This window comes from Aspergillus sydowii (genome assembly GCF_001890705.1).
Source record: "Aspergillus sydowii CBS 593.65 unplaced genomic scaffold ASPSYscaffold_9, whole genome shotgun sequence".
NCBI classification, from domain to species: Eukaryota; Fungi; Ascomycota; class Eurotiomycetes; order Eurotiales; family Aspergillaceae; genus Aspergillus; species Aspergillus sydowii.
The window spans coordinates 475,465-500,229 of NW_024467867.1; the positions used below are offsets into that span (position 1 = coordinate 475,465).

At 50.5% G+C, this 24,765-nt stretch overlaps 6 protein-coding genes across 6 annotated transcripts; 3 read left to right on the forward strand and 3 right to left on the reverse strand.

The window, feature by feature from the left end:
• Positions 1–753: 753 nt before the first annotated feature.
• ASPSYDRAFT_1140414 (DUF1769 domain-containing protein) lies at positions 754–2,206 on the reverse strand. Its single transcript, XM_040839968.1, has 3 exons — positions 1,862–2,206; positions 1,276–1,797; positions 754–1,182 (listed from the first exon to the last, which is right to left on the reverse strand). The coding sequence occupies exons 1-3, from the start codon at positions 2,025–2,027 to the stop codon at positions 947–949; spliced, it is 924 nt and encodes a 307-aa protein (XP_040700270.1). The 5' UTR covers positions 2,028–2,206; the 3' UTR covers positions 754–946.
• A 3,318-nt stretch (positions 2,207–5,524) lies between these two features.
• On the forward strand, positions 5,525–6,937 carry ASPSYDRAFT_156708 (F-box protein; the record flags this gene model as incomplete). Its single annotated transcript, XM_040842580.1, has 2 exons — positions 5,525–6,764; positions 6,816–6,937. 2 exons carry the CDS (start codon positions 5,525–5,527, stop codon positions 6,935–6,937), a joined length of 1,362 nt encoding a protein of 453 aa, XP_040700271.1.
• A 787-nt stretch (positions 6,938–7,724) lies between these two features.
• On the reverse strand, positions 7,725–8,178 carry ASPSYDRAFT_156534 (DUF1748 domain-containing protein; the record flags this gene model as incomplete). Its single annotated transcript, XM_040842564.1, has 3 exons — positions 7,725–7,866; positions 8,021–8,063; positions 8,139–8,178. Coding segments are annotated over 3 exons (225 nt in total), but the record flags the coding sequence as incomplete, so codon positions are not given.
• Positions 8,179–9,397: 1,219 nt separating this feature from the next.
• On the forward strand, positions 9,398–11,391 carry ASPSYDRAFT_59769 (pyruvate kinase CDC19; the record flags this gene model as incomplete). Its single annotated transcript, XM_040849751.1, has 8 exons — positions 9,398–9,521; positions 9,602–9,646; positions 9,704–9,750; positions 9,802–9,882; positions 9,936–10,057; positions 10,124–10,957; positions 11,012–11,093; positions 11,146–11,391. 8 exons carry the CDS (start codon positions 9,398–9,400, stop codon positions 11,389–11,391), a joined length of 1,581 nt encoding a protein of 526 aa, XP_040700273.1.
• A 1,247-nt stretch (positions 11,392–12,638) lies between these two features.
• ASPSYDRAFT_33559 (1-phosphatidylinositol-3-phosphate 5-kinase FAB1) lies at positions 12,639–20,138 on the reverse strand (the record flags this gene model as incomplete). The annotated part of the gene is made up of 1 exon (XM_040845112.1): positions 12,639–20,138. The coding sequence occupies one exon, from the start codon at positions 20,136–20,138 to the stop codon at positions 12,639–12,641; it is 7,500 nt and encodes a 2,499-aa protein (XP_040700274.1).
• A 766-nt stretch (positions 20,139–20,904) lies between these two features.
• Positions 20,905–24,485, forward strand: ASPSYDRAFT_33560 (uncharacterized protein; the record flags this gene model as incomplete). The annotated part of the gene is made up of 2 exons (XM_040845114.1): positions 20,905–21,057; positions 21,117–24,485. The coding sequence occupies 2 exons, from the start codon at positions 20,905–20,907 to the stop codon at positions 24,483–24,485; spliced, it is 3,522 nt and encodes a 1,173-aa protein (XP_040700275.1).
• Between the last annotated feature and the right edge of the window lie 280 nt (positions 24,486–24,765).

Here is a 24,765-nt window from a genome sequence, read left to right on the forward strand (position 1 = left end):
AAACTGTCAACATCGCACCTTCCTCAAGAGCTGCGGAAGTAGCACCTGCCCTTTATAACTATTCGGTAGCCGCGCAGGGGAGGAGCGATGCATGTCCACCGGCCCGCCGCACCTTGTGGAGGAGATCAGATATTACGTTCTTGGAAGGTGCGCCGGAGCGTTATCAGAATGGGAAGGTGTCAGCAATAGTAGAGGAAGGTTTACAAGACTCATTGGGTTTTTAAGAATTAAACAATGGCCGCTAGCTACCTAGTTTAGCTGGAAGTGAATATCATTTTCGTACTTATGCAGCTACCTGTAACATATCTCTTCAGTCTTCAACCTCCCGGCATCCACCATTCTCGGCTCTACCTCATCGAACTCACATCGCGATATGCTGACCTGGTAGCTACCATAAAACCCAATACAGCACTTAAAATATAGAACGGTACGCTTATCCCGCTCACTCCCATCCCCGAGCTGACGATATAGTTCCCCGGAGGACATGCTATCGCTGTTTCTGGTGGCACAAGGCTTCGGGCCGTATTGTCGAGAGAAGAGGAGATATTTTTTGGTAGACATGGTGCAAGCGGTCTCCTTGAGAGAAGCTTAGGAAGAAGAAATATGACCAACCGCAATTGGACAACTGTAGGTTTCATAGTACTGGATAAGGCCAGGTTCGCTCTAGATTGAGTCACTAGGTTCACTTCACTTATACTGTGCCACTCTTCTTCGTCAAGGTTGTAGTGAACACTCGAGCCAATCAAGTATCATAGTTATGTTGAGCTCATAGTTCATTTAGAAGAATACTATTCGTGATTAGGCTATATGTTTCGAGCTTCACCATGCTCGCTCGGCAGCTTGTCGATAACCCCGATACTATGCTCCAGGACCGGTTCTGATCTGAGGTAATGGATATATACTCGGGTTCTATCGGCTGGCAAGATTATATTTATACGTTCTAGTTCTACTCGACATCAGCAGCGGATGGCTCCTCCTCCCAGTCAAACCTACCCCCCTTGACTTTCCCTCGTTGCCCAGATACAGGATTCTGATCCTCACTCTCGTGAACTAAAGTGAACAGAACAACCAGATAAACATCACCAGTCGCCCTGTTCTTCAGCACATACCGCAGAGAATGTGTCTTCTCATCAATATAATGCAGTGCATTGATATTGAACCCGGGGAGACGAAGGGTAAAGTCTATATAAGCGTCCCATTAGCACCTATTGGGGGCCAAATATAAAAACAGCAACATAATTAGAAGCAAAACCAAAAATAGAGGGGACAACAGACCATTAAAATCCAAGTACCCATTCCCAAAATCCGCAAAATACACCCTCCCCTCCTGAAACTCCCACCCCTTCCTCTTCTCCTCGCTGTGGAAATGCGATCGCCTGGCCCCAATGTCGCCAGGTACACCCAATTCCTCACGAACATTGACTCCCTCATCCTCACCCTCTTCAACAACCAACCCATGTACATCCGGCAGCTTACCACCACCTTCTACCCCGTCTATCTGCCTCCCAACCCGGAGAGCATTCCACGTCGCCAATGCCGGACTATATAGGTACGGCTTATCGGCATGCGCATCGCCATCAAGTGAGGGGTCAATCGTCCACTGGACGAGACGGAGAGCGGCACCGAACCCCGGTGGGAGTCTATCTCGGATTGGATTGTCGAAATCGTTACCAAAGAGAAGGTCGTCTCCATTTATGGGCTTGGTGAAGGAAATTGCAAATGAGATCGAATATTGGTCTTTATGATGTGAGGGATGTGTGAAGTAGGTGTTGGTCCTGGGGGCGCCGTCCGGGAAGCCTAGCGGGCTGTGTTAGATACGTCCTCATAAGACTATATGAGATATGGCTGGGAGAAAAGTTACCAGTGTAATTCTGGATTCGGACGGCGAGGTTTGTTGACGCATGTGAGTTTGAGATGTATAGTGTTTGGTCTTCGTTTACTGGGACGTCTTGGTGGGTTGCGGGGTCGTAGTCGGGGCCTGCGGTGACTTTGAGACGGTATCTGGATGCCTTTTCTGAGCCTGGCATGATAAATGATTTCAGTAGACGGTCTAATCAAGTTAAAACCTAGAAGTCTGAATGACATTGAAGAGATTGACTTTGGAAGCCGTCGTCTACATCTTCTTAAGCTTCGTCGTGGCAACGTCATCGATACGATAAGATAAGCCATGGAGGTATATCAGTGCCTGGAATGTTAATCATCGACTACTTACTACACCATGGATGCATCTCTTGAGAAGAACTATCTTCTTGAATACCATGGGAATCAATGAAACATATCATACATCTCTTCGGACTTACAGATGGCCCTTGAAGATAGACTAACTGTACCAGAGGATGAAGTCTAGATAACGAAAGTAAATACAATAGAACAACAAAAGTAAAGGTCAAAGATCGGCTGGGTCCGAGGGAACAACGTCCACCTCGTCTTCTAGCTCGTCCTCAGTGAGAATACCAATTCCACTGTCGAGCCGCCTTCGATGCTTCCCCCGTCCAACCTCCACATCAACAAATCGTGTCATGCTGACTGGGGTGATGGGCTCGCTGCCAACTTCCATGCTATCTGACTGCAGTTCATCTGACTTCAACTCCCAGTTCGCAGCTCGAACCTTTGCTTTGCGACGTTCAGCGCTGACTGCAGCCTTCATTGTTGTATACGCTCGCGTCTGCTCCGCAACCCATTTATCCAGAAAGCCGTCTCTTGTTTCAATCTCCAGTCGCAGTTGTTCTTCAAGGCCAGAATTGCTGCGACTGAGCTTATCTGCCTCCGCTTTGGCAGACTCTAACGCTGTATTGAGTTCAGCAACTCGGACATTCAACAGACCAACTTCATGTTCGTGCTCCTCAGTGTTGTTGTTTTGGCTTTTGACGGCTTCGGAGCGCTCGCGCTCAATGGTTTCCATTTTAGCAGTGAGATCGCAGACTTGTATCCTATTATGTTCAATAACCTGTTCTAGTTCGCGAATCAACCTTTCCATTTCCGCAATGGTTGAATCGGCCGTGCGACGCGCTTGTTTTTCTTCGGCCAACTTATGCACCGTTTCCGATAACTGTTGGGCATGGCTCTCGGTGCGCTGAACTTTCTCTCCTTCTAACTTGGTCACGAGTTCCTCGAGACCTTTGACTTCGTCGTGATATTTGTTCAGCGCGGTGTTTAATCTATTGATGCTGATGACTTGCTTTTCAGATTCACGTTCGAGATCCTGCATTCTCATCCTCGTATGGAGCATATCCCCTGCAGAAGACGCGATCGACTCTTCCATGTCCTGGATCTTCTTCGATGCGGACTCATAGCGGACTAGAAGCGTATCAAATTGTCCTCGGAGAGCCCTTTCCCGATCAGCCGAGCCTTGGTGGCGCGTCCGTTCCTCACCCAGGTCCGTCACGAGCCCCTTAATTCGGTTCACAAGTGCACTAAGCGTTGACATTCCATCATTCAGGCCAGCGTCGGCCGTCTCTCCAGGGACCGTCCGTTCTAGTTCGAGACGCGCAGTGCGAAATTGGTTTTTCAATTCTTCCACGCTCTCAAATGCACTTGCACCGTTGAAGCCGAAACTAGAGAGTTCAACCTGGATACCACTCAAAGTTTGCGTGGCGTTTGAAGCACGAGTAAGCATTTGCATGATACAGGGGAGAACATCGTCCAGGAAGTCTGGCGGAGGGGAGCGTTCACGAAGATGACGCCCAAGAGGTGTACCGTCCAGCAAGTTAATACGTGAGCGACATGCTTCGAATAGGCTTCTCTTCTCGATCTCCGCTGCTTTCAGATCCCGAGAGAGCGCAAGGAAATCGGCGTTCATGTCGCATGATGTCTGGACAGAAGCATCGGTTTCTGATCGCTCTTGGCTGAGTGAAAAGCTGTCTATAACAGGGTGGATCGCATCGGCTGCACGAAGATCGGGAGAATCCGACACGAACAGGTTACTGTCTCCATCAAAGCCGCTATCGTTTATCAAGATCGTGTCCACCGTATCTGCGTCGCTGTCGGATGCTGTAGCTTGGTGGTTACTTTGGGTGGAGACTGATAGGTGTGCCCTCAGTCGATCGTTGGCCGATTCTAGATGTTCGATCCGATCCTGCGGTGCCATCCACTCTCCATCGTGGCTTGGTGATTGACTTGTCGGGGAAGTATTTTCTCTTTTAGCCACCTCAAGTTCCTGTTTCAAAGAGTCTCTTTCGCGTAGCAACGTTTCCAGGGATCTCCCGTACTGAGCTGCTGCTCGCTTTTCGCGTTCGATGTTGGTGATCTCGTTACTGAGCCCTGTACGCCTGATCCTGCGCTGGGTCCGCGTGTCCAATAGCTGTCGTAGTGGCGTGAAATGCAGTATTCTATCGGGTGATGTAGAACCTCGTGGTATCGGACTATCAGTGGATCGGCGAGACCGCGGAAGAGGAGTGGACCGGCGACGTAACGGGCGATTTGAAGTGCGTTGAGAACCGTACCCTTTCTCCTCGAATGACGTTCGACACAATGCTGGAGTGAGGCCAGTCGAGCAATCGGGAAGATCCTGTGTCGTAGGACCTGGATCTGAGAAGCGTACCCTCTTACACGGACGTGGAGTTTTGCACTGCATAGTAGCGGAACGATCTTCGTCAACAGTAGCACACTGCCCGGCGTTTGAACCGGCGCTATTGCGCCTCTTTCTCCTGCTGCGCGTTTCCATAGTTGAGCCTGAATGATGTTGCATGGATCTATGAAGCGCAAATGGATGGGTGCGGTGTCGGTAAATAAGAGCTGTTGGTGCTAGGCAACGAGAAGCTCGAGCCACCACAACACCTGACAGGTAACAGACCAACTGTTATTATGATTCACCACGAAATGGAAACAACCCGTCGTGTCTTGCGCGTGATGGATGGACCCAGCATGCCCCTGCCTAATCGGGGGATTGTAAACAAGGCAGCAGTCAGGTGATCCCTTGCCTGGCTCTCAGCGCCTCAGGCAGCCGCTCCCTTGAATGAGAAGGTTGTCATCCATGGAATCAATTTCCAAGGATGCCTGTCTACGGAGTGAAGGTTCATCATGGTGGTTGTGGAAATGAATGATGCGAGGAAGTGAATCTCGGGTATGCAGCCTGCTTATCGCCATCTTGTTGTCGCCTTGCCGTAGCGTTCCCGAGGATACAACGCGAGGAGATTTTGTTGCAACAATTTTTCTTGATGGACCGGTTGACTTTCAAGATGATCTGCTGCGCTCTGGACCAGGATCAACCAGTTCTGGGTCAAGAATGGGACTATGCCTCAGGTTGTGATAGAGGGAGAAATGGACGATTGCGATTTGCGGCGGATGATGTCATCTGAGGGGACCACTCACAGTTGAGCTCTTCTGGAGTTCTCTGCAGATACACACAACCTCCATCGACTTCAAGGTTACCTCCAGATGTTGCTTCCAACCCCCTGGAGCTTCGAATTCTCGGCTCGTCTCAGTCGAATTTCTTTGTTAGTTACTGGTTGAGTGGGCGATCCTTCATACCCACCTTCATCTCTGGTTAAGCTCACGACCACTGGCTCCGATGGCCGTCGCACTTATGGAGTGGCCACCGCCCCTTGGGCAGCGGGGACAGGACTCCTCTCACCAAAATGGAAATGAAGATGAAGGGCCTTCATTGACAGACCGAGACTATATAACCTTGCAGAACCTCAAAACGCCGCTTCTCCAACTTCCCCCGGAACTACTGTACGAAATTCTCTCTTATATCTCAGCGTCAGACCTTGCCCATGCCTCCGAAGCCTGCCGGGTACTCGCTCAGCATGCAAACAACGACCGGCTGTGGGCGAACTTGGTGAACCTGAACCTGCCGGGGCCAATACAGGACCCTGGGGTTTTCGACTCGTTTCGCAGTCTTTACATCAACCATCACCCGTGCTGGTTCATCCCACGGCACAGAGTGTGGTTTTCAGATACAGAGCATACGGGCAATCTTATCTTAACCCGTTACGACAATCGACGCGGAGTAATCGAGGGATATCGTGTGACTACTGAACGACGCTCTCACAAGTTTCAAGTATGGGAGTGGAATCCGGATGTCGTTATCCAAGCATTCGAGCCCAAGGTGAACTTGTGGCTTGATGATCCTATCCTTCTTTTACGAAAGGACCCCGAAGGACGGCCAAGATATCTCGACACCGAGAGGGTCATGGAAATGCCAGTCCAAGTGCAATATGTTTACAATGCGATTTCCCTCTGTCGACCCGGTTGTCCCGAAGAGCTCACCGAAGACACGCAGTGGCCACCATCCAATATCCCCAGTAGCCATCGTGTCTACCGTAATCCAGATGTCCATTGGGAGGAATGGAACCGTGTGCCTCGACAACTTTCCCAGGTATCGGAGTATGCATTTCGGATCAGGAGATGGGCGCATTTCCGCTTGGGTATGCCGATATTCACTGCTGGACAACGCGAGACAATGTCGACCTATTCTACTCTCGACCCAAGCCTATACACCCCAACCAAGGAGAAGCCGTACCAAGGAATTTGGGTAGGTGATTACTCGGCTCATGGGTGCGAGTTTCTCCTTTTCCTCCAACACGATAAGGAAGGAGATGAATACAATGCCCGCGACCCACGAAATGAAGACACAGTACAAAGGGGTAGTCTGAAGGCCGTGAAACTCACTGGTGACCCCAATGTTCCCCGCGGCGAATACTCTTTTATGTCAGACGACATCGGGCCCGGTGGCACTATTCGCATCGCAACTGAATCCCTCTTCCAAGGCGCGAGAGTGGTACGTAGCAGAGGCCATGTTGCGGGCCTCGGTTTTAGAGATGGTATGTTTTCGGCTATATACTTCCCAAACATATGATTAACCCCATCATTAGATACTTTCATTACATCTCAACTCATTTTAGTTTCGACTGACTGTGTCGCACACTACTGGGAATCCATGGGCCACATCACCTATTACCGTCGTCTGGATATTGATGCACTCATTCGAACATGATGTAAAGGCACCCGACACATTCCTGGCGTCAATAATGTTTAACGATTATTACGGATAACGAACTTTGCCCTATTTTACTCCCGAACCCCCCTGCTTTGTTTCATTGCTGTCTCCAGGCGTTTCCTCGTCGACCGTTCATATATTGATTGGCGTTCGTGAAGTGGCTATTTTTCCTTATTCGGCCCCGACTCCTCTCTAGACTCTGTTGCATTTGTTTTGTCCCTTAAACATTCCTATTGGAGAGCTGAGAAAATAACCTGACCTACGGAGAGAATTGGAGTTACCGGGTTTCCACATATATCTACCTTATAGACTTCCCTAATGTGACTAACGGTACTAAACCATGACACAGGTTAGAGACAACCGCAACTAATCAGAATCCAGCAGCACCGAAGTAATATAGATATATTAATATAGAAGCAAAGAAGGCATCCAAAAGACAATTCAATTCTAGAATTCCATCAAGCTCACGGCAATGGTATAATAAAATAAAATAAACATAGCAGCAATTCCTAACGCCAGGTTGCGCAGAACACCGTGGGCACGGCAAATAACAAAAAGTCTCACTCATTCATTCGTGATCGAGCCGCTTAATGCCTACATCCCGCGGGATAAGACAAGACATCGTATAGTTCTTCCGCCCCCACCTTAAGACTTCATTCCTTGTCTCCTCTCCTTCGAGGAACATGGCATCCATCACTTATACAGCGCTCGCACAAAGCTCAGGTTTCCGTGGTCGGAGTGCGGTTCAATCCAGTTCAATTCGGCCCATCCAGTGACCAAACATTCACCGCTTCCTTTCAAAGTAGCTCGTCGAGCTGAGCACCGCGATCGACTGATCCATCACCCACTCGCCAACACCGAGATAGTTGTCGATCCACGTCTTGAAGTCCTTGTTATCGGTGACCTTGTCGGAACTGAGACTGGGGCTGGATAGAGTCCCCACGCGATATTCCCCGCGGACGGGGAGGGGCGCGGGGTGGAAGTGTTAGTTTCATTGGTCTTTTTATATGGATGGGATTTCGGTTGTTTGTTCAGGGGTCACTGTAATGGACGCGGAGGTAAGGGGACAGGAGCATTTACGTGAGTCCGGTTGAGCGCTTGACGCCGGCAAGAAAGGCGGAGACTGGGCGGGAGCGAGATCGTTAGCAACTGACTATATTTCTGTTTGTGTACAAGACAAAATGGAAGGTAAGCTTACCGAGTACCGCGTCAAAAGCGTAGTGAGTGAGGCGACCGACCTGAAACGGTCATAAGTCAGTGAACCAGACACCACGACTTGGGCTGTCGGAGGCTGAAACGTACCACCATTTTTAGAATGAGGGGGTTGATATTAGGGTATATGCACGCCGGATAAGCAGTACGTAGTGGTATATGAAGATACCTAAGCTGACGAGAGCTTATTTAGTGAAACGGACGGGGAGAAAGCGAGCTCTGCAGCAATTGTTCCAGGATGGACAGTTGGAAGTGCTCCGCAGCGGATGTCGGCGATGCAAAGACTCTCACGTGGTGTTTCACATGACATGGCCGCCGCGGGTCTTTGGTGGCTGGCGCTCAAGCAGGTGTGGCAGACGTGGCTGGGCTGAGCGCCAATAAACGCTAGGCCGATAGTAGACTAGGGTCCGGAGATCGTTGTCCGGTAGAGGCGACAAGACTGCTTTTGTTCTTTCCGCCGTTGAGATCCGGAAATGGAACTGAGACCGCCGTTGGACAATGCACAAAGCCAATCAGGCACCCCAAACAGTGGGAGTGTGAGCTTTGCTGATCTCCGACAGGCCCCAGGCTGTCCCAGGGCCATCACCAGGGCGCAGAGCTTTCGATCTTGGCTGCCCAGGCTGTGGGTGGGATCTGCCTCTAGGGCCATTTTCTGGGAGCATGTCGCCGGAGACAATTTGAGAGGAAACCAGATCACGGGTCCTGTAGATCATCAATTACGGTGTACAAACAGAGCCATGCCAATGCTCGTGGGACTTGGGGCGGTCTTCTTTTGATGTCCGAATCTCGAGAGAAAAAGAAATTATTACAGATAAAGCGGAGAATATGCGAAACCGCAGCACAGACGTCGGGTCAAAAAAGTATTTGCAATTAAGATGACCACGTTCTGATAGATACTCTGTAGAATCTGTTGCAATTCCCATTATTCATGCCATTTCGCTAAGAAAATAGACTCCGGCCCACGGGGAACCGGCCGATAAGGCGAACGAGACAGGCAAAACCGCAGTCTGCCAGCACGGCCAACAGTATTTTCCCTCCCGGGCACACACCCCGAGCCCCTCCTCCCGCGCGCTCTCACTCACTCTCTCACCGGGCGGACCAAGCTGACCCATCCTTCCCCTCTCACTTTTTTTTCTTATCGCCCTCCGTGCTCTCTTTCTCTTTCTCTCCTCCCTCCCCATTCAGACTCACCTTCAATCACTTTTTCATACCCTTTTCAAACTACCCACAAGGGAAGCTTTCAAAATGGCTGCAAGCTCCTCCCTCGACCATCTGAGCAACCGGATGAAGCTGGAATGGCACTCCAAGCTCAACACCGAAATGGTGCCGGCGAAGAACTTCCGCCGCACCTCTATCATCTGTACCATCGGTATGCTTCTGCTGCGATTTTTGCGATTCATTCAAATTCAATTAGTTTGGCCTCCGACTGACATCGCGCTCCCATTCTAGGTCCCAAGACAAACTCGGTTGAGAAAATCAATGCCCTCCGCAGAGGTATGGCTATTCACCAATTCCATTCGTGTCGAGTTGAACACTGACAATTATCCATAGCTGGTCTCAACGTTGTCCGCATGAACTTCTCTCACGGCTCATACGAGGTAATTTGTCCACATGATTTTGGCGTCCTAAATTGATCTGACCCGCATCAGTACCATCAATCCGTTATTGACCACGCCCGGCAAGCCGAGGCCTCGCAAACCGGACGCCCCGTCGCCATTGCTCTTGACACCGTGAGTTCCAAATCGTCCGAAACCGCCGCGTTGCAAGTCTGACCGGAATTTAGAAAGGACCTGAGATCCGTACCGGAAACACCGTCGGTGATCAGGACATTCCCATCAAGGCTGGCCATGAACTCAACATCACCACCGATGAGCAATACGCCACTGCCTCTGACGACCAGAACATGTAGGTTTAGAATGGCTTTTCGACCGTGAGGCCTGATGGCGAGTCCCGCTAACCCGGCAACCGTAGGTATCTCGACTACAAGAACATCACCAAGGTGATCTCTGCTGGAAAACTCATCTATGTTGATGACGGTATTCTTTCATTCGAGGTCATCGAGGTCGTTGACGACAAGACCCTCCGCTGCCGCTGCCTTAACAACGGTAACATCTCCTCCCGCAAGGGTGTCAACTTGCCCGGTACCGACGTAGACTTGCCCGCTCTTTCCGAGAAGGACATCAGCGATCTGCAGTTCGGTGTTAAGAACAAGATCGACATGGTTTTCGCTTCATTTATTCGTCGCGGTAGCGACATTCGCCACATCCGTGATGTGTTGGGCGAAGCCGGTAAAGAGATTCAGATCATCGCCAAGATTGAGAACCAACAGGGTGTCAACAACTTCGATGAGATCTTGGATGAGACCGACGGTGTCATGGTTGCCCGTGGTGACCTTGGTATTGAAATTCCTGCTCCCAAGGTGTTTATCGCCCAGAAGATGATGATCGCCAAGTGTAACATCAAGGGTAAGCCCGTCATCTGTGCCACCCAGATGCTCGAGTCCATGACATATAACCCTCGCCCCACTCGTGCGGAGGTCTCCGATGTGGCCAACGCTGTGCTTGACGGTGCCGACTGTGTCATGCTTTCGGGAGAGACTGCCAAGGGTAACTACCCTTGCGAGGCCGTGACCATGATGTCCGAGACATGTCTCCTTGCTGAGGTTGCCATTCCTCACTTCAACGTATTCGACGAGCTCCGTAACCTTGCCCCTCGCCCCACCGACACTGTCGAGTCCATTGCCATGGCCGCCGTCAGTGCAAGTCTCGAACTCAATGCAGGTGCTATTGTTGTCCTCACGACCAGGTTAGCCACCCGTTCTCGTCTCATTTCCCTTCGACATCTGCTGACATAGCACAGTGGAAACACCGCTCGCATGATCTCCAAGTACCGCCCCGTCTGCCCCATCATCATGGTTTCTCGTAACCCCGCTGCTTCACGGGTAAGTTTGGCGACACCGCTGTTGCTCGCGCATGTTGACTAACCTGTCGTAGTATTCTCACCTGTACCGTGGCGTCTGGCCCTTCCTCTTCCCCGAGAGGAAGCCCGACTTCAATGTCAAGATTTGGCAGGAGGATGTCGACCGTCGTCTCAAGTGGGGTATTTCGCACGGTCTCAAGCTCGGTATCATCAACAAGGGCGACAACATCGTCTGTGTGCAGGGCTGGCGCGGCGGCCAGGGCCACACCAACACCGTCCGTGTGGTCCCCGCTGAGGAGAACCTCGGTCTTTCTGAGTAAATTCACCCAGGGAGAGCATTGCTTTCCTCGCTGGAAGGCATAGCGGTACCGATGGCGGTGGAATAGTAGGCATCACGATAGACGGTCCGCTTAGACTCGAGCCCCAGGGGTTTACGCACGCGAACCCGCGACCTGCAGGATCTTCGTCACCCCCCATGTCCATGCATCTGGCGATGTGTCGGGTGCTGAGCCGAAGGGGCGCTCCTCCATACTCATTGGGCCTTTCACCCTTGGTAGAGGACGAACATAGCCTGTAATTTCGAATTTCTGACTTGGCGTTAGTTAGCAAACCATGGTTAGTGGTTCTCATGATGCACGGTATAAAAGCTAGATTAATGAAATTCCTGTCAACTCTGTCGCAGAGTAAACTGTATATGTCAGTTATGTAGGTTCTGTAAATGTCATCTTTGCACTCCGGCAAGGTCCAATAGGACAGTGGTTGACTCGGTCAAACAAAATCAGGCGCGGCTCAGTTCACCTGGCAAGTGAAGCGGCTTGCGCAGGATAACTATAGATCGCTCGTTACCAGAAGCGCATCAGGAACCCGGGTTCTTAAGCGAGAGTTTATCCAAAAAGGCGAACGCGAAAGCAAAGACGGAAGAAAAGAAGAAATATTGGAAAAAAGAGGAAGAAGGCTTGCGGGGGAAGCACAGCATAAATCAAAAATATCCGAGCCGCGGCAGCTCCCCAGACAGAAGAAATCGGGAAGGCGCCTCCCCGCTCTATTCGGAAGGCGCGACTCGTCCCTGGCTCTTTCCCCTTCCTTCCTTTGCGCTCGTGCTCCCCAGGCCAGTGCACTGCTTAACGACAGCGACTTTACCAGAGGAAATAATAGGGAAACTAAAGTTGAAACTGCGCCAACGAAAAAATAACTCAGGTCGGATTCTTCATATGATCTCGGCAAATCATCAGGCCGGGTTGTGCCCCGACTTCAGCCGATGGCTCGGCATCCACTCGGGGGAGCGGAGAGATCACCGCCGAGTCGAATCTCTCGATATTATGGAACGTCGTAAAAAAGAGGTGTATACTTCTAGTCTGTTTATAACAATATAGAAAATATCTGGTGAAACAAATATAGAAGGTAATGAAGGTTGGTTGTACATATATAACGGGAAAGCTAAGGCCTTCCTCCCACTTGTTCTCATTGATCATAATCATGTCTATGCATCTCATCATAATTCATATCCTCATCAACTTGGTATTCATACACAATACCGTTAGGCTAGAAGCTGTGTTCGGCAGTTCCTTCATTGAAATCCACGTCCGTCAAAGCATGGCTCTGGTTCGAGTGGCCATGAATGTCCACCGGCGCATATCGCTGGATTTGTGGTGATTGGAATTGGTGCCAGCAACTGGTGCAAAGTTAGCTTTCTTTCGATATACATCCCCCTTGAGGTTACTGACCTTGGTGCTTGAAGCACATAACGAGCCATGGCCTCTCTAAACCGACTTTTGTATTCCTTGGGACTGGTGACGGTGGGCCGGTTCTTGCCTCCACCGGCGAATCCGCGGTCTTTGATCCAGGATTCAAGTTTCTTGTCCCAAGTGTACGTACGGATACAGTCGATAACACCAACCACTAACTCGGATCGACTCTCGTCGATGGCAATCATTAGTGAATAGTCCATCACATTTTGACGTCCCAGGAACAGCGTGTCATTCCATACGCTTTGGCTCAAAAGCTTCTTCGAATGTTCTCGTGCAAACAAAGGCGTCTCATAAATGAAGTCAACCATGTTTTCGTCCAAAAGAACCTCATTACGTTCACCGGTGCTTTGAACCTTGCGATTCCTCATCGATCCCTTGAGATCGAAGATTCGTGTTGGGACTCGGTCATAAAAGAGGTTCTCCATCAACAAGAGGAACCAGTTAAATTCGGTGTTTGTTGCAGGATCCTTGATAATCACCTGGTAGAAACCAAACATCTTTGCAATGGCAGATGGGAGCTCATGGAACAAAGCCTCAGACATTATCTGGAAATACGCTGGAGCAAATTTCAAAAAAGCCTGGGTTTCGATGGGCGACAATGACTTAAGAATGAACCGGTCATCAAGGGTCTTCAAGAACAGAGAGTTGGTCTTCCCTCCTTTTGAATCCCACTTGGCGCATCGGGATAGTGACTCCACAATGCGATCTGCGATTCCACACTTCTTCCGCAGGGCGTCAAATTGCTCAGCATAAAAGACCTTGCACAGCATTTTCGCCTGGCCTTCCTGAAACTGATACTTGAGGTGAGTTCCAGTGGATCGTAGAAGAGCATGCTCTACTCGCGCTTCATTCATGTCTTCCGCGTCACTCTCCGAATGAGGCGGCTTCTCAGACTCTTCGTGACGTCTTTGTATGTTCGCCAACTTTTCTTTATAATCACTTGAGTCCAGTGCGAATGCTATCAACGAGCTGGGCTCATCCTCGCGTACTATGATATCGCAGTCTGCAAAGACGTGATCAGACATTGTGAGAGGGTATTCAAGTGGTGCCCAGCCGCTGGCTGATCTTTCTGACCAAAAGTTGGTTAACATCTTCAAAAGCGTACTTCTTTCATGTTTGGGGAGTTCTTTGAGATCTAAGGACTCCTCTTCTGGCGACATCTTAGCTAGTTCATCATTAGGATCTGTAACATTAAGACCGTCTGTAGAGGTGCGTTCCTCGTCACTATGCCCTTCCTCAGCCTCGGCCTCGGACAAATTATGGTCAATGTTCTGACGTTGTTCTGGTGCCAGTTTAGGAGTGGATGGCTTGGAGGTCGGGGGACGCTCCTTTTGCTCCTCTATCGAGGGAAGCCTTGCGGATTCTTGGCTTCCCCTACTTGAATCGTCCGCAGATACTCGAGCGATTGATGAGAGAAGATCATCACCCTCGGCAGAAGGTTCACGCTCCTCAACTGCCTCACGGACGTTCTTGTACACTTCCACTATCGGTTTCGAAGAAGCAAGCGGATATGCACGGGAGTGGCTACCCTTGGCAGCTCTTTGATCTCGCTCCCGCTGCCGCTCTTTCTCGAATTCACGACTCAATTGTTCAAAATGTTTCGCCAGGGAGGATACGCGGTTTTTCTTCGTAGGTATTGAGCGAGGTATCAAAGACTGGCCCGGTGTGAGTCGTCCACCTCGGAATGCGCCAAGACCAAATCGCTCTGACAACTTCTTATCCGACTGCCTTTTATCGGAATTCTTTGATTTGAACTCCAGAGGGGGACTCGCGGTGCCACTAGATCGTTGCAGTTTTCCTGGGCCGAGTCTAGTCCCCTTCAATGAGTCTTGGGCCATATCTTTGAGGGACTGGATAGGCTGTGACCGAGCGCGGAGGAGCGGCGGAGAGGAAGCTTTCCCACTGCGGCGGAAAGAGCCTTCGGATGGCCTTGGAATAGAGGAAAACCCGGGTTGTGGTATGGACGGTGGGCTAATGGGCGGCTGCTCAACTTCATTGCGTTTTTTGTTACTCGCGTTGGTGCCCCTTTCCTTCGTAGCATCCGCGTCTTCCGGTGTTGCTTCAGGATTGCCATAGCCAGATGCGGGTTTTGTAGTGGCGCCGGTGCCTGACGATGGAGCTATATGAGGTTTATTTGAACTAAAATCGGTGGTTTCCGATCCATTCTCAACTTCGGTGCCCTCTCGGATCAAGTCTGGAGATGTAGATACCGGTATATCTCCTGGAGTAGGCGATGGAGCGGCTGAGCGTATCTCTTCAGCATCGACTTTTTCGTCAGGTAAGAGAGCTTTTTTCTTCTCGCCCGAGTGCTCCTCGACAACAGATGCCAAAAAATCCTGAGCCTTTTCAGGAGATAATGTCATGCGGCGAACTATCCGAGCTCCATCTGGCGTTTGGCTTCGCTCGTTCTCGGCTTCTGATGGAGTCGTCGGTTGTTCATCAGTAGATGTGAGAGATGTGACCGAAGGGTCCCTGTCCAAGAAAATCTTCTTCAACTGCAGAGTCGCCAGTCGTCTGATATCTTTCTCTGAAGGGAAAAAATTCTTCTCGAACTCGGCAAACGCAGTATCCCATTCCACGACTCTCTCCTGAACGGACCTCATCACCCTATTGAGAGGGATGACCTCCCAATACCGGGAGTTCATGTACCCCTCCTGCAGCTCTTTAATCAGCAAGGTGTGATCTTCATTGACCTTTTTCGTCATGCGTTCAACCTCCTTCTCGCAGTCTTCCATTAGGTCCAGAATGACGCTCTCGACATTTATTGCTTTGAGCCGGGCCTTGACAGAAAGCATGAACTTGGTGATTCGCTGCTCATTTTTCTGGTAAACATCGTTTTTAAGCCTCAGGTCATTGTCGACTTTCCATGTAACTCTTGTCCTGGGAACAATAATCTCCAGAAGATTAACGGCATCATACTGAATCCGAATAGCGATATCTTTGAAGCCGAAGTAGCGGAGGTGGTCACGTTGCAAGTCATGGGGACAAACGCCAGCACGAGCATGAAGATTTTTGCACCAGAACGAGAGTTCAAGGTACTTTCCGAAGGAATATTTCCACGTGCTGTCGGACATTGGGAAAACCTGTGTTTCGTTGCCGCATATTTTGCAGCAGCTCCACATCAATATTGTATCCTGGAAACCTCGGAGTTTCGAAGGATAAGGCTGCGTGAAAATGCTAATCTGTGCCTCACCATGCACATACTGCCGATGATGCTCATACATACGCATTTCGCACCCGTTGGCGGTACAAATTGCATTTGCATTGAGGCAGATGTCTTCGACATACTGTCCAAGCGTACAGTCGGGTTCGAAAAATGCATCGTCTCCGTGCTCATTGTAAAACTCTAGAGCAAGTAGGTCCGGCCCGGAGCATGGAATCGAAGTTGTGGTGCAAACAAGGCTGAACAGGACGACAATATTCTGATGCGCGTACGGATCAAAGAGCCCAACCGTGCCAGAGATGTAGGCTTCCCATTGGCGTTTCTGAGTCTGATAATGGTGCAGTGCTCGGTCGTATTCAGCGTCATGAACGGCTTGTAGAACCTCTTTGACTTTCGGGGACGCCTCTTTGGGTGCCTGATGAACCATTTCCGGTGTTATGAGACTGAACTTCAGATCCTTAGTCTTCTCATCGATCGGCTGATCATCATGGAGGCTTTGGTCTCGAAGGCGTTTCAAGTAAGCAAGCCTCCGTTCCATGCTCCTGGCGCGCATAAGTAGGTGAGGTGGCTCAAATTTGACAAAGGGGGACGCGGAAAGAAGTTTCGTTTCATGGTCTCGAACAATATCCTCGTAATATGTTGGCATAGGAACGTCGTCGGGCACATCCGTCACTTCGTTGGATACAACTTTATCCTGGTTGGAAGTGTCACGCTCATGATCCAGTGATTGCACGTTAGAACTGTCGTGCATCATGGCCAATGAAGATTGTGGTTGCTGGTGTGGTGTGTCGTCGGACTTTTTCTCCGTTGTGGGTGACGTTGGTATTTGGGCGAATTCATCCCTCATAACACAGGTCTCCAACCGGAGATTATATACAACATAGGCCATGAACTCGGTGATCTTCTTTACTCTTGCAAGTACATCATTACTACCCCCACGTAAGACAACTGTGCACCCAAGCTCTTTCTGGCAGCCTGAGATGTATATGTATGTCTTTCGTTGGCCTTTGTAGATGTAGGTTTTCACATCAAAGCTACCACATTCGCTAGTCACTGGGGTTGTCACAAGTTTATCCATAGAAGTAATAACACGCGTCTGTGTGCATCTCGAGACTGCCTCAAGAACAGAGGATTTGACGTTATAGACCGTTGCGATCCCAGCGTTGTCTAGTAGTTCCAATGCCAGCCCCGAAACGTTCTTTTCAACAAGTAGCAAATTGGGTCGTAGAGCTGAGATTCGGCTGACCAGGTTTTCAAGGAACTCGCGCTCTTGTCGAATAACATGCTCGAGACTCATAAATTGTTGTTGATGGCGAGCATATTCCAAAGCAAAGGCAATGATAAGAATTTTTGGTTGGGCGATGCTTCGGGGCATACTTTTAAGCGCGACATTCTTGCTGAAAACCAAGCCTGATACGTAAGAGGTATCGCCGGGTAGTCCGCCCGGTATCTTTTTCAACTTAATATAGTGACGGATATCCATATCGTCACCACCCTGGACTTCTGGGTCCACTTCATCAGCGGCCTTAAGCAATATCGGAAGGAGCGCTGTCTCCCAACTTCGAGGATATGGCACCGAGGAATCGTCCAGAAGCTGTCGCAAGAGCTTGCGAACATGTTGTAAGCTAGCCTTTCCCATTTCAACTGGCGGGGCTCCTGAGCCCCTCATGGACGAACTGCGAGTCATTTTGAAGCCACTAGAATTCAGTGCAGCAGGTAGAGCGTAGCTAGAATTCTGGGGGTCATATGGATTGAAGATGCCTTCTTTCGAAGTACGAGGTGAGTGGCGGTGGATGCTACTTGCGACACTGAGATTGCGACGGCGAGAGGAGCGGGGTGGATTGGTTGCCCGAAGGCTGCTTATGCTGTTGTCATCCAGATCACGGCCCCCAGCGGTACTACGATCCCCGCGCCCTTTCTTGATAGAGGCCAAAAAGCCACCCAATGTCGTCCTTTCATTTTCTCCGCCATTTTTGGACAACGGCCCTTCGGAAACTGCCGCTAGCAAGCTGGGCTGTTCATCACCGCTGGATGCATCATCAGACAGGTATTGGGCGAGGTCAGGGTCTATTATATTGTCTTTGTGGAAAGCAGGAAGGCGCGGCTCGAACGGAGAGTCATCACCGTGGCGGCGTTGAAAAGGTGCTCGCTCGTCATGATAAGGTTTAAAATTGCGAATAACTTGCTGCCGTGAGTGATGGCGCTTGTGACCCATTGAGTGAGTTCGCCCACTCATAGTAGACTTCAACGACCTTGATGAAGTGGGCCTAGCCAAGGGCCTATCCGAGCTAATCTCAAGAACAGCTGAGCGACGGTTATGTCCTTCTCCAGCGCGCCTTGTGGCTGGAATCGCCATTGTTGGGGTCTTCATTGGATTGGACTGGGAAATAATAGATGCCGCATCGTCATCGTCCGCACCGATACGAGAAGAGTTTCCGACACTGAGTTCGGAAACCCGAGGATTGACAAGGATCGGGCTATGTTCGCTGTCTGAAAAGTCGGATGAATCATCATCATGTCCGTTGATCATATGCTCACAGGGCTTGCATACACGAATGGTCCCCGGTTGGCCGAATTTATCACCTGAAATGAGTAGTGTACATTTTGAGTCGAATATTTGGCCGCAGGTGCGGCAGTGGTGTTTGCGCCGAAATGTCGAGAATGACTCCCCGCAATGAAAGCAGTCTTTTGCATTTTCATCGCGCATCCAAAAGTCCTTACTTAGCAATCTACTTCTGAGCTGTGTTACGACACCGTCACCCGCATTCGGGGGGCGACTTTGCGTATTTCGAAATGGCGTCCTGTCAAGATTGGTGTTGATAGGGCTGATAATAGTTGGGGAGCCCATGGCTGTATTAACTGATGAGATTTGCGACGTCGGATAGCCAGGTAGGCGACCGGAACGAGTAATCTGCGGCCTTTCCTTGCTATCATTCGGAGCACGAGACTTGAGTGATTCGTTTGATTGAGCTTCTCCGCCCATAAATGACATAGACGTGGCTATTGTAGAAGGTGTACGGCCTTCAGCGTAGGCACTATCATCTCCACTATTAAATTGGTTGACGCTACCGGTTCCAGAGACTGGTGCAGTAGCAGATGTATCGGGTGGGTGTGACAATGAAGAATCAGACCTTGTCCGGTCTGGGTGAAGAGCGCCATCTTGCGTCCCATCAATCGACAACTTGTTCTTTCGTATTGAGGGGGGATGCCCTGGGTCGGCCTCACGGCCGGTTCGTCCATCAGGCCTTCTCGAGTTATCTCGAGCTTGACTTCCACTATGAGTACTGCCAGCGTCCACTACCACTGAACCTTCATAAGAGTTATATCCTTTCGCTTGTAAAACTGGAGAGTGCGTTCGCTGCTGACTCCATCCGGAAGAGCTCAAAGACGTGGTTCGTGGGTAATCATCATTATCAGTGCCGCTCGAGTCCAGTATCTGTGTCTCGTGCAAGGACTGGGCGATAGGCGTGTCATTCATGGCGCGGGCAGATTCTTTGATCGCGTTGACATGGACTTCTGTGACTGTCGGGCCCGCAGCTCCAGAGTTACCCGGTGGATTGGGTAGTGCTACATTGTGAGGTCTTGCAGTCGCCGACGGAGCTACCGAGGCCTTGGACGATATACTTCCAGCCTTGGAGGAGACCTTGGAGGACTTTGCAGCCCCGGACGCCATAGAGCCGTCATGGGTAGATGGGTGACCTATGGAGGTTGGGGAATTCAGTGTTGAGGGCAAAGGCGAACCTGGATACTGCTGGGTTTCGACGGACATGGACTCAGGCGAGCGTTTGGTGGCAACATGATCGGACTGAGAGCGCCTCGACTCCTCTGTTGACTTCCCTACCCCGCTTACCATATCCCTCATCCCCCCAACCGATGTCCGTAACCGGCTGTATAGCCCACTTAAACCACCCTGGATCTCGTCGGATATACTCTTATCGTCCACTGCCGATGCGGGGGCAGGTGGGCTTGCGAAGTCGTTGAAGACGGTGAGGGCATCTGACTGATAGGCTGCTGTGTGTATTTGGTCAAGAGCAGCATTCAAGCTGTCGCGTTCTGCCTGTGTTGACAAAGAGGCACGGGAGCTGCGTCGACCAAGAGGGAGAAAGATAGAGGATGCTGATGGACTCGACGTCCCTTGAGACGCTTGGGGAGCCATCTTGGTTCTTTGGCGTCGCAGCTAAGAACGCAGACGGGCAAGAATGAGTAAAAACGTCCTATGAAGGCCGCTTGGACCGGGTATTAAGCACCCAGTACCAGTTAGTACGAATAAGCGGTGGCGAACATTAGAGCTATTCTGCTGCGGAGACGCTTTGGCGTTCCGGCCTTGGTGAAAGAGATGCTGTGGAGTTAATAGCCATGCAGTAAATCGCTTTGCATTGTTCAGATAAGTATTACTTCAAGTGTAGTAGTTGACAGAGAAACTGCCGCCGTGGAAAGGCAAGGACGGTCAGCGGGTTCTTTGTAGGAGTCGGGACCTGGAAATGACTGTTGTTTCTGCATCGGGTATACCGCTGCAGCCTCAGGTGCCTAACCAAATGACGTGGGGTGTGGCTTCTGTGTGGCACGTGCAGCTGTGGCTAGTGGATTTGCCTGTGACTGTGGCTTCGAGAACGCGACAAGCGCGTCGACGGTCAATTGATTCCATTGGTGGCCGGTTGCCAGTCGATTCTCTTTTCTTCGGAGCAGAGGGATAGACTGTTCCTCGGCCTTCACCCACAATAGATGTCTTACTGAATGAATGCAGCTTTTCTCGTTTTGCGTACTCCGTACTCCGTTCATCCCTGACAGTCCCCTCCGATGCGGAGCCCTCTCACAGAAAGTCTGTGACCCTCAATGCGCAAACTTCAAATAGGCTCGGACAGAATACAATGTCGCATACGGCCTCAAGCGCTTTCAGAACGTAGTTCTGATCGAATCCTACAATGAGTTCATCAAACCTCTGGATCTCGCCTTTGATTGAACATTGCCTTTCCAGCTATGAGGAAAACCAGCGAAATCTTGGGTTAGACTGGGAAAACGACGGGAGCAACATTCGATTTTCCTCGCATACCCAACCAATTGCTCAAATTAATAGTGTAAGCCGTATTCTCACTGCCATGGCTCCGCTGCTAACAGTATTTTTTCTCCTATGAAGTACAGCGATCAGAACGATATCCCCGTAGCGAATTTGACCGACTCGGATACGCAAATAGATGCAATCCTATCGCGCGAATCGCTGGAGGAATATAAGAGGGAATTTCCCACAAAGCCACTAAGCAAGGATGGCTGTCGAGGGTACACTATTCGTTTGGCCGATTTTGAATTGGTGTACGAATATTCGACCGGAAAGCCCAAGGTTCATCTTTACGTCAGGCGGTTCAGCATCATATGGGAACGAGGTAGGATCAAGCAGCCGCCAACCGGAAAATCTGCTTCGAAGAAACCCGCCCTACTTACATTGATAAAAAGAGTCTTCTCTTCCATCAAATCGCAATGCCGACCACGCCAAGGAACCGTCGATACTCCGGAGGATAGTAACGGGTATAGGAATGGATACAGCGATATTCCTGCCACGCAAGTGACCAATGGCCATACAATTGATTCTACACAACCTCACTTAATGTCTCAATTGCCTACCCGCCATTCTACGGATCATGATCTGGCGGACCCTGGTAAATTATTGGAACAGCTCGGGCAGGCACCAGCTCCAGGGGATAAACAACCGAGTCGGGAGAGGTCCATAGATACAGGGACATTCGCTCCGGTAGCAGTTCCAGAAGCAAACCATCGCAGTGCAGGCCATCTACCAAATGGCGGGAGTGAAAACAGCACGTCTCACGAGGCGCAAAGAACGGAACTGGAAGCTGAGAGCGATGGACACCAGTCCAACTTGGATAGGCCATATCCGCAAGATTCAGCCGGGAAAGACATTGCGCGAAGCAATGCAGAGCCTTACTCACCGGAGGCGCAGCTCAAGGCGCAGCTCGAAGCCTCGCAGCATGTTACTCTTCGCCAACCTAGTTTTGCTAAAACTGTGTCTTCGAGCATCGTTGACCCCTGGGAAGGTATGACAGGCATCAGGAGCATCGACGTTACTGTTCCCAAGGATCAAATGGAGCTCTTAGAGCCCGACAAGAAGCCGTGGTACCCGCCTCAAGTCGGAGAACCGGTAGTTTCAGGCCGCGTACCGCCGGCGCTGTTAGATGAATGGAATAGGCTTGCGTTCCAAAGGCATCAGAAAGAAATTTACAACAAGCCACGATCTATGGAAGATGATCATCTGATCACCCCGAGCACACCGGCCGCCGAAACCAGTTCAGATTCCGGTTCAGATTGTGAGTGGACCGCAACTCCTGGACGAACTCCTCGCCGCGGTGCATTATTGCCCATAGATAGTAGTCCATTAAAAGACGGCTCAGTTCACCATGAAATCCCCCGAAGGCGCACCCCAGGTGATCAAGGTGACCGCACGGAGGTTAGAGAGGAATCGCAGCATGAGAAGGAGACAATACCGGGGCCTCCAGTCAACCAGAGCCCACGCGCTGAGAGCCCCCCCATACAAGCGGGGGTTGAAAATAACGAACCAAATGCATCATCAAGCGTCGCAAACGTGACTCACGATAACGACGATGGGAACGAATCTAATAGCAGCTCCGATTCTGAGATGAGCGTATCGGTTCCCCAACCGCTATCTGGCAGCACTCAACAGGAAACGTCTAGCCAGGTGGAACCTGGAGTTTCAAGCTCAGGTCCATCGCTTCCCGAATCCGCAGGAGAGAATGTTCAGGTGATGGAGACCCCTGCAGCAGCTTTCAGCAAGTCTCGCTCTGCCACATACAACCAAGGCGGTTTCGAAACTGGACTTGGTAACATGGTGGTCCAATCGCAAGCCGATAAATCCTCGTCTCAATCCCGCGTTCTCAATACATACGCCAGTCGTGATGAAAGCACCAACGGAGAGACCTCACAAGAGAGCTCAAAATCTCTTCCACCGAGCGGCCCAGATGCCCAGCATCCTGTACTTGGTATTGGCAACCGATTCAGCAGCGAGGCCCCTGCAACACAACAAACACGCTGGTCAGGGTCCAGCTCACTTTTGACATCTTCAGGGCGCCAAATGGTGGAGCGGAGTTGGGCAACTGCTTCCTTACACCACTCTCAGTCATCCAGAGCGTTTTCATCTTACCGCGAATTGCCCCCCTCATCCATGCTATCAGTAGAAGATGACAATAGAAGCTCGAGCGCGCAGAGTTCTGCAAGGGGCACTCCTCTGAAAATTGATCGTGCGACGCCGTTGAAACGCTTCGCATCTGAGATGGGGGACAGCGATCACGGTTCGCCCTCCAAACGAAACAAGTATGATAGCAAACCAACGGCACTTCACTTAGAAGGCGGACTGGATGAGAGGATCATTTTACGACGCAAGAGCTACATCATCAATTCTGAACAGTCAGTTGAAGCCGCAAGAGTATACGAGAAGTTCCGGAATGACTATCCTAGCTATCAAGGGGATTTCGAGCACTTCACGAAGTTATGCTCTAGGCTGCAAGCCGTTCGGGAAGGTGGCAGTCTACCAAAATCGTTTCTATGGGACGACTTTATTATCAAGCATCTTCTAGGCTACCCTGTCTTCCTCGCGGATTGTCTCGGAAATGAGGCCAAATCCATAACCTACGAAGAATACTTCCTATCTTCCATCTCAAAGCCCACCTACAAGAAGCGTAGTCTCACCGTGGAAGGAATTAGTGCGTGTGCCGCACAATACATTATAATTGATGAAAGGCGATCTTCCTCACGTCCAGCTACCGGTACAGGTACCGGCATCAACACTAAATCGTCATTCACGGAAAGTCTCAGAGATCAGTTCGACAACTTCCATGCTCATTCCTTTGTGGAAACACGGGACCTATCGACCGACGATGAACAGCCTGAAGATAGCCAAAGCGAAACAGATAGCGAAGGGGGTTTGTCACGGTACAGCATTCCTGACAGTGAACCTGCTCGCGCCGCTGCCGCAGCACAGGAAGACGGCAACGAAGATATGAACCTTGAACATATAACCCACAAGCCAAGCCCCGCTCCGGTCACGGTCACGTATGAACACGAGCTCAGCTCCGGAGATGAAGACGAAGATATGGAAGACGTCCACGGCACAGCCCACGAAACAGCCAGCGTCGAACTAGGCGACAGCAATAATAACTCCCAAGATCGAGCTGAAGCCAAGGCCTTGGAAGCCCCTCCGAACGCAGCATCCGAAATCCCTGCCTCTGACGCGGCCTCAATCGCTGACGCAGACATCGAATCCAGCCACGAGTTCTCTGAAGAAGAGCCCATCAACGAAAACTGGTTCGACTCTCTGCGCCACATCTTCCCGACCGAGCCTGTCTGGTCTGATGACCCCAATACCCCGTTTAAGAAATGGGCACTCGCCGACCAGAATGTTCTGAGTGTGCGGAATCGTCGCGGGGGTGCGAGAGTCGATACCGACGAGAAGGGCATTATACGACGGTTTCCCCGTGCTTGAGGTATACCTATTTACTTTATACGAGATGATGGGCGATGGGTGATGGTGATTAAACGGATACATGCATGCATTTCCCTGCCTTTTGTTGCCAATTTTCTGCTTTACGTACTTGATACCTATATCTCCATTCGCGCGCGCGTCCGCACTATATGGGATTTCTGTTTCTTTGCCTCTTTGAAGGCTGTATTTTTTATCGATTTTCTTTTACTTTTATCTGTGATATCAGGGCAGCATGGAGTTCGGTTTGATGTTTGCGACACCACAACAAAAGGGAGTTCAA

Bases quoted from the DNA above. Each gene is read 5' to 3' on its own strand.
- ASPSYDRAFT_1140414 (XM_040839968.1), bottom strand. From the start codon at position 2,027: ATGCCAGGCTCAGAAAAGGCATCCAGATACCGTCTCAAAGTCACCGCA. The intron at 1,798-1,861 runs GTAACTTTTCTC...ACAGCCCGCTAG, and splicing joins CCGAATCCAGAATTACACTG to GCTTCCCGGACGGCGCCCCC. The intron at 1,183-1,275 runs GTCTGTTGTCCC...ACGCTTATATAG, and splicing joins TGGGTACTTGGATTTTAATG to ACTTTACCCTTCGTCTCCCC.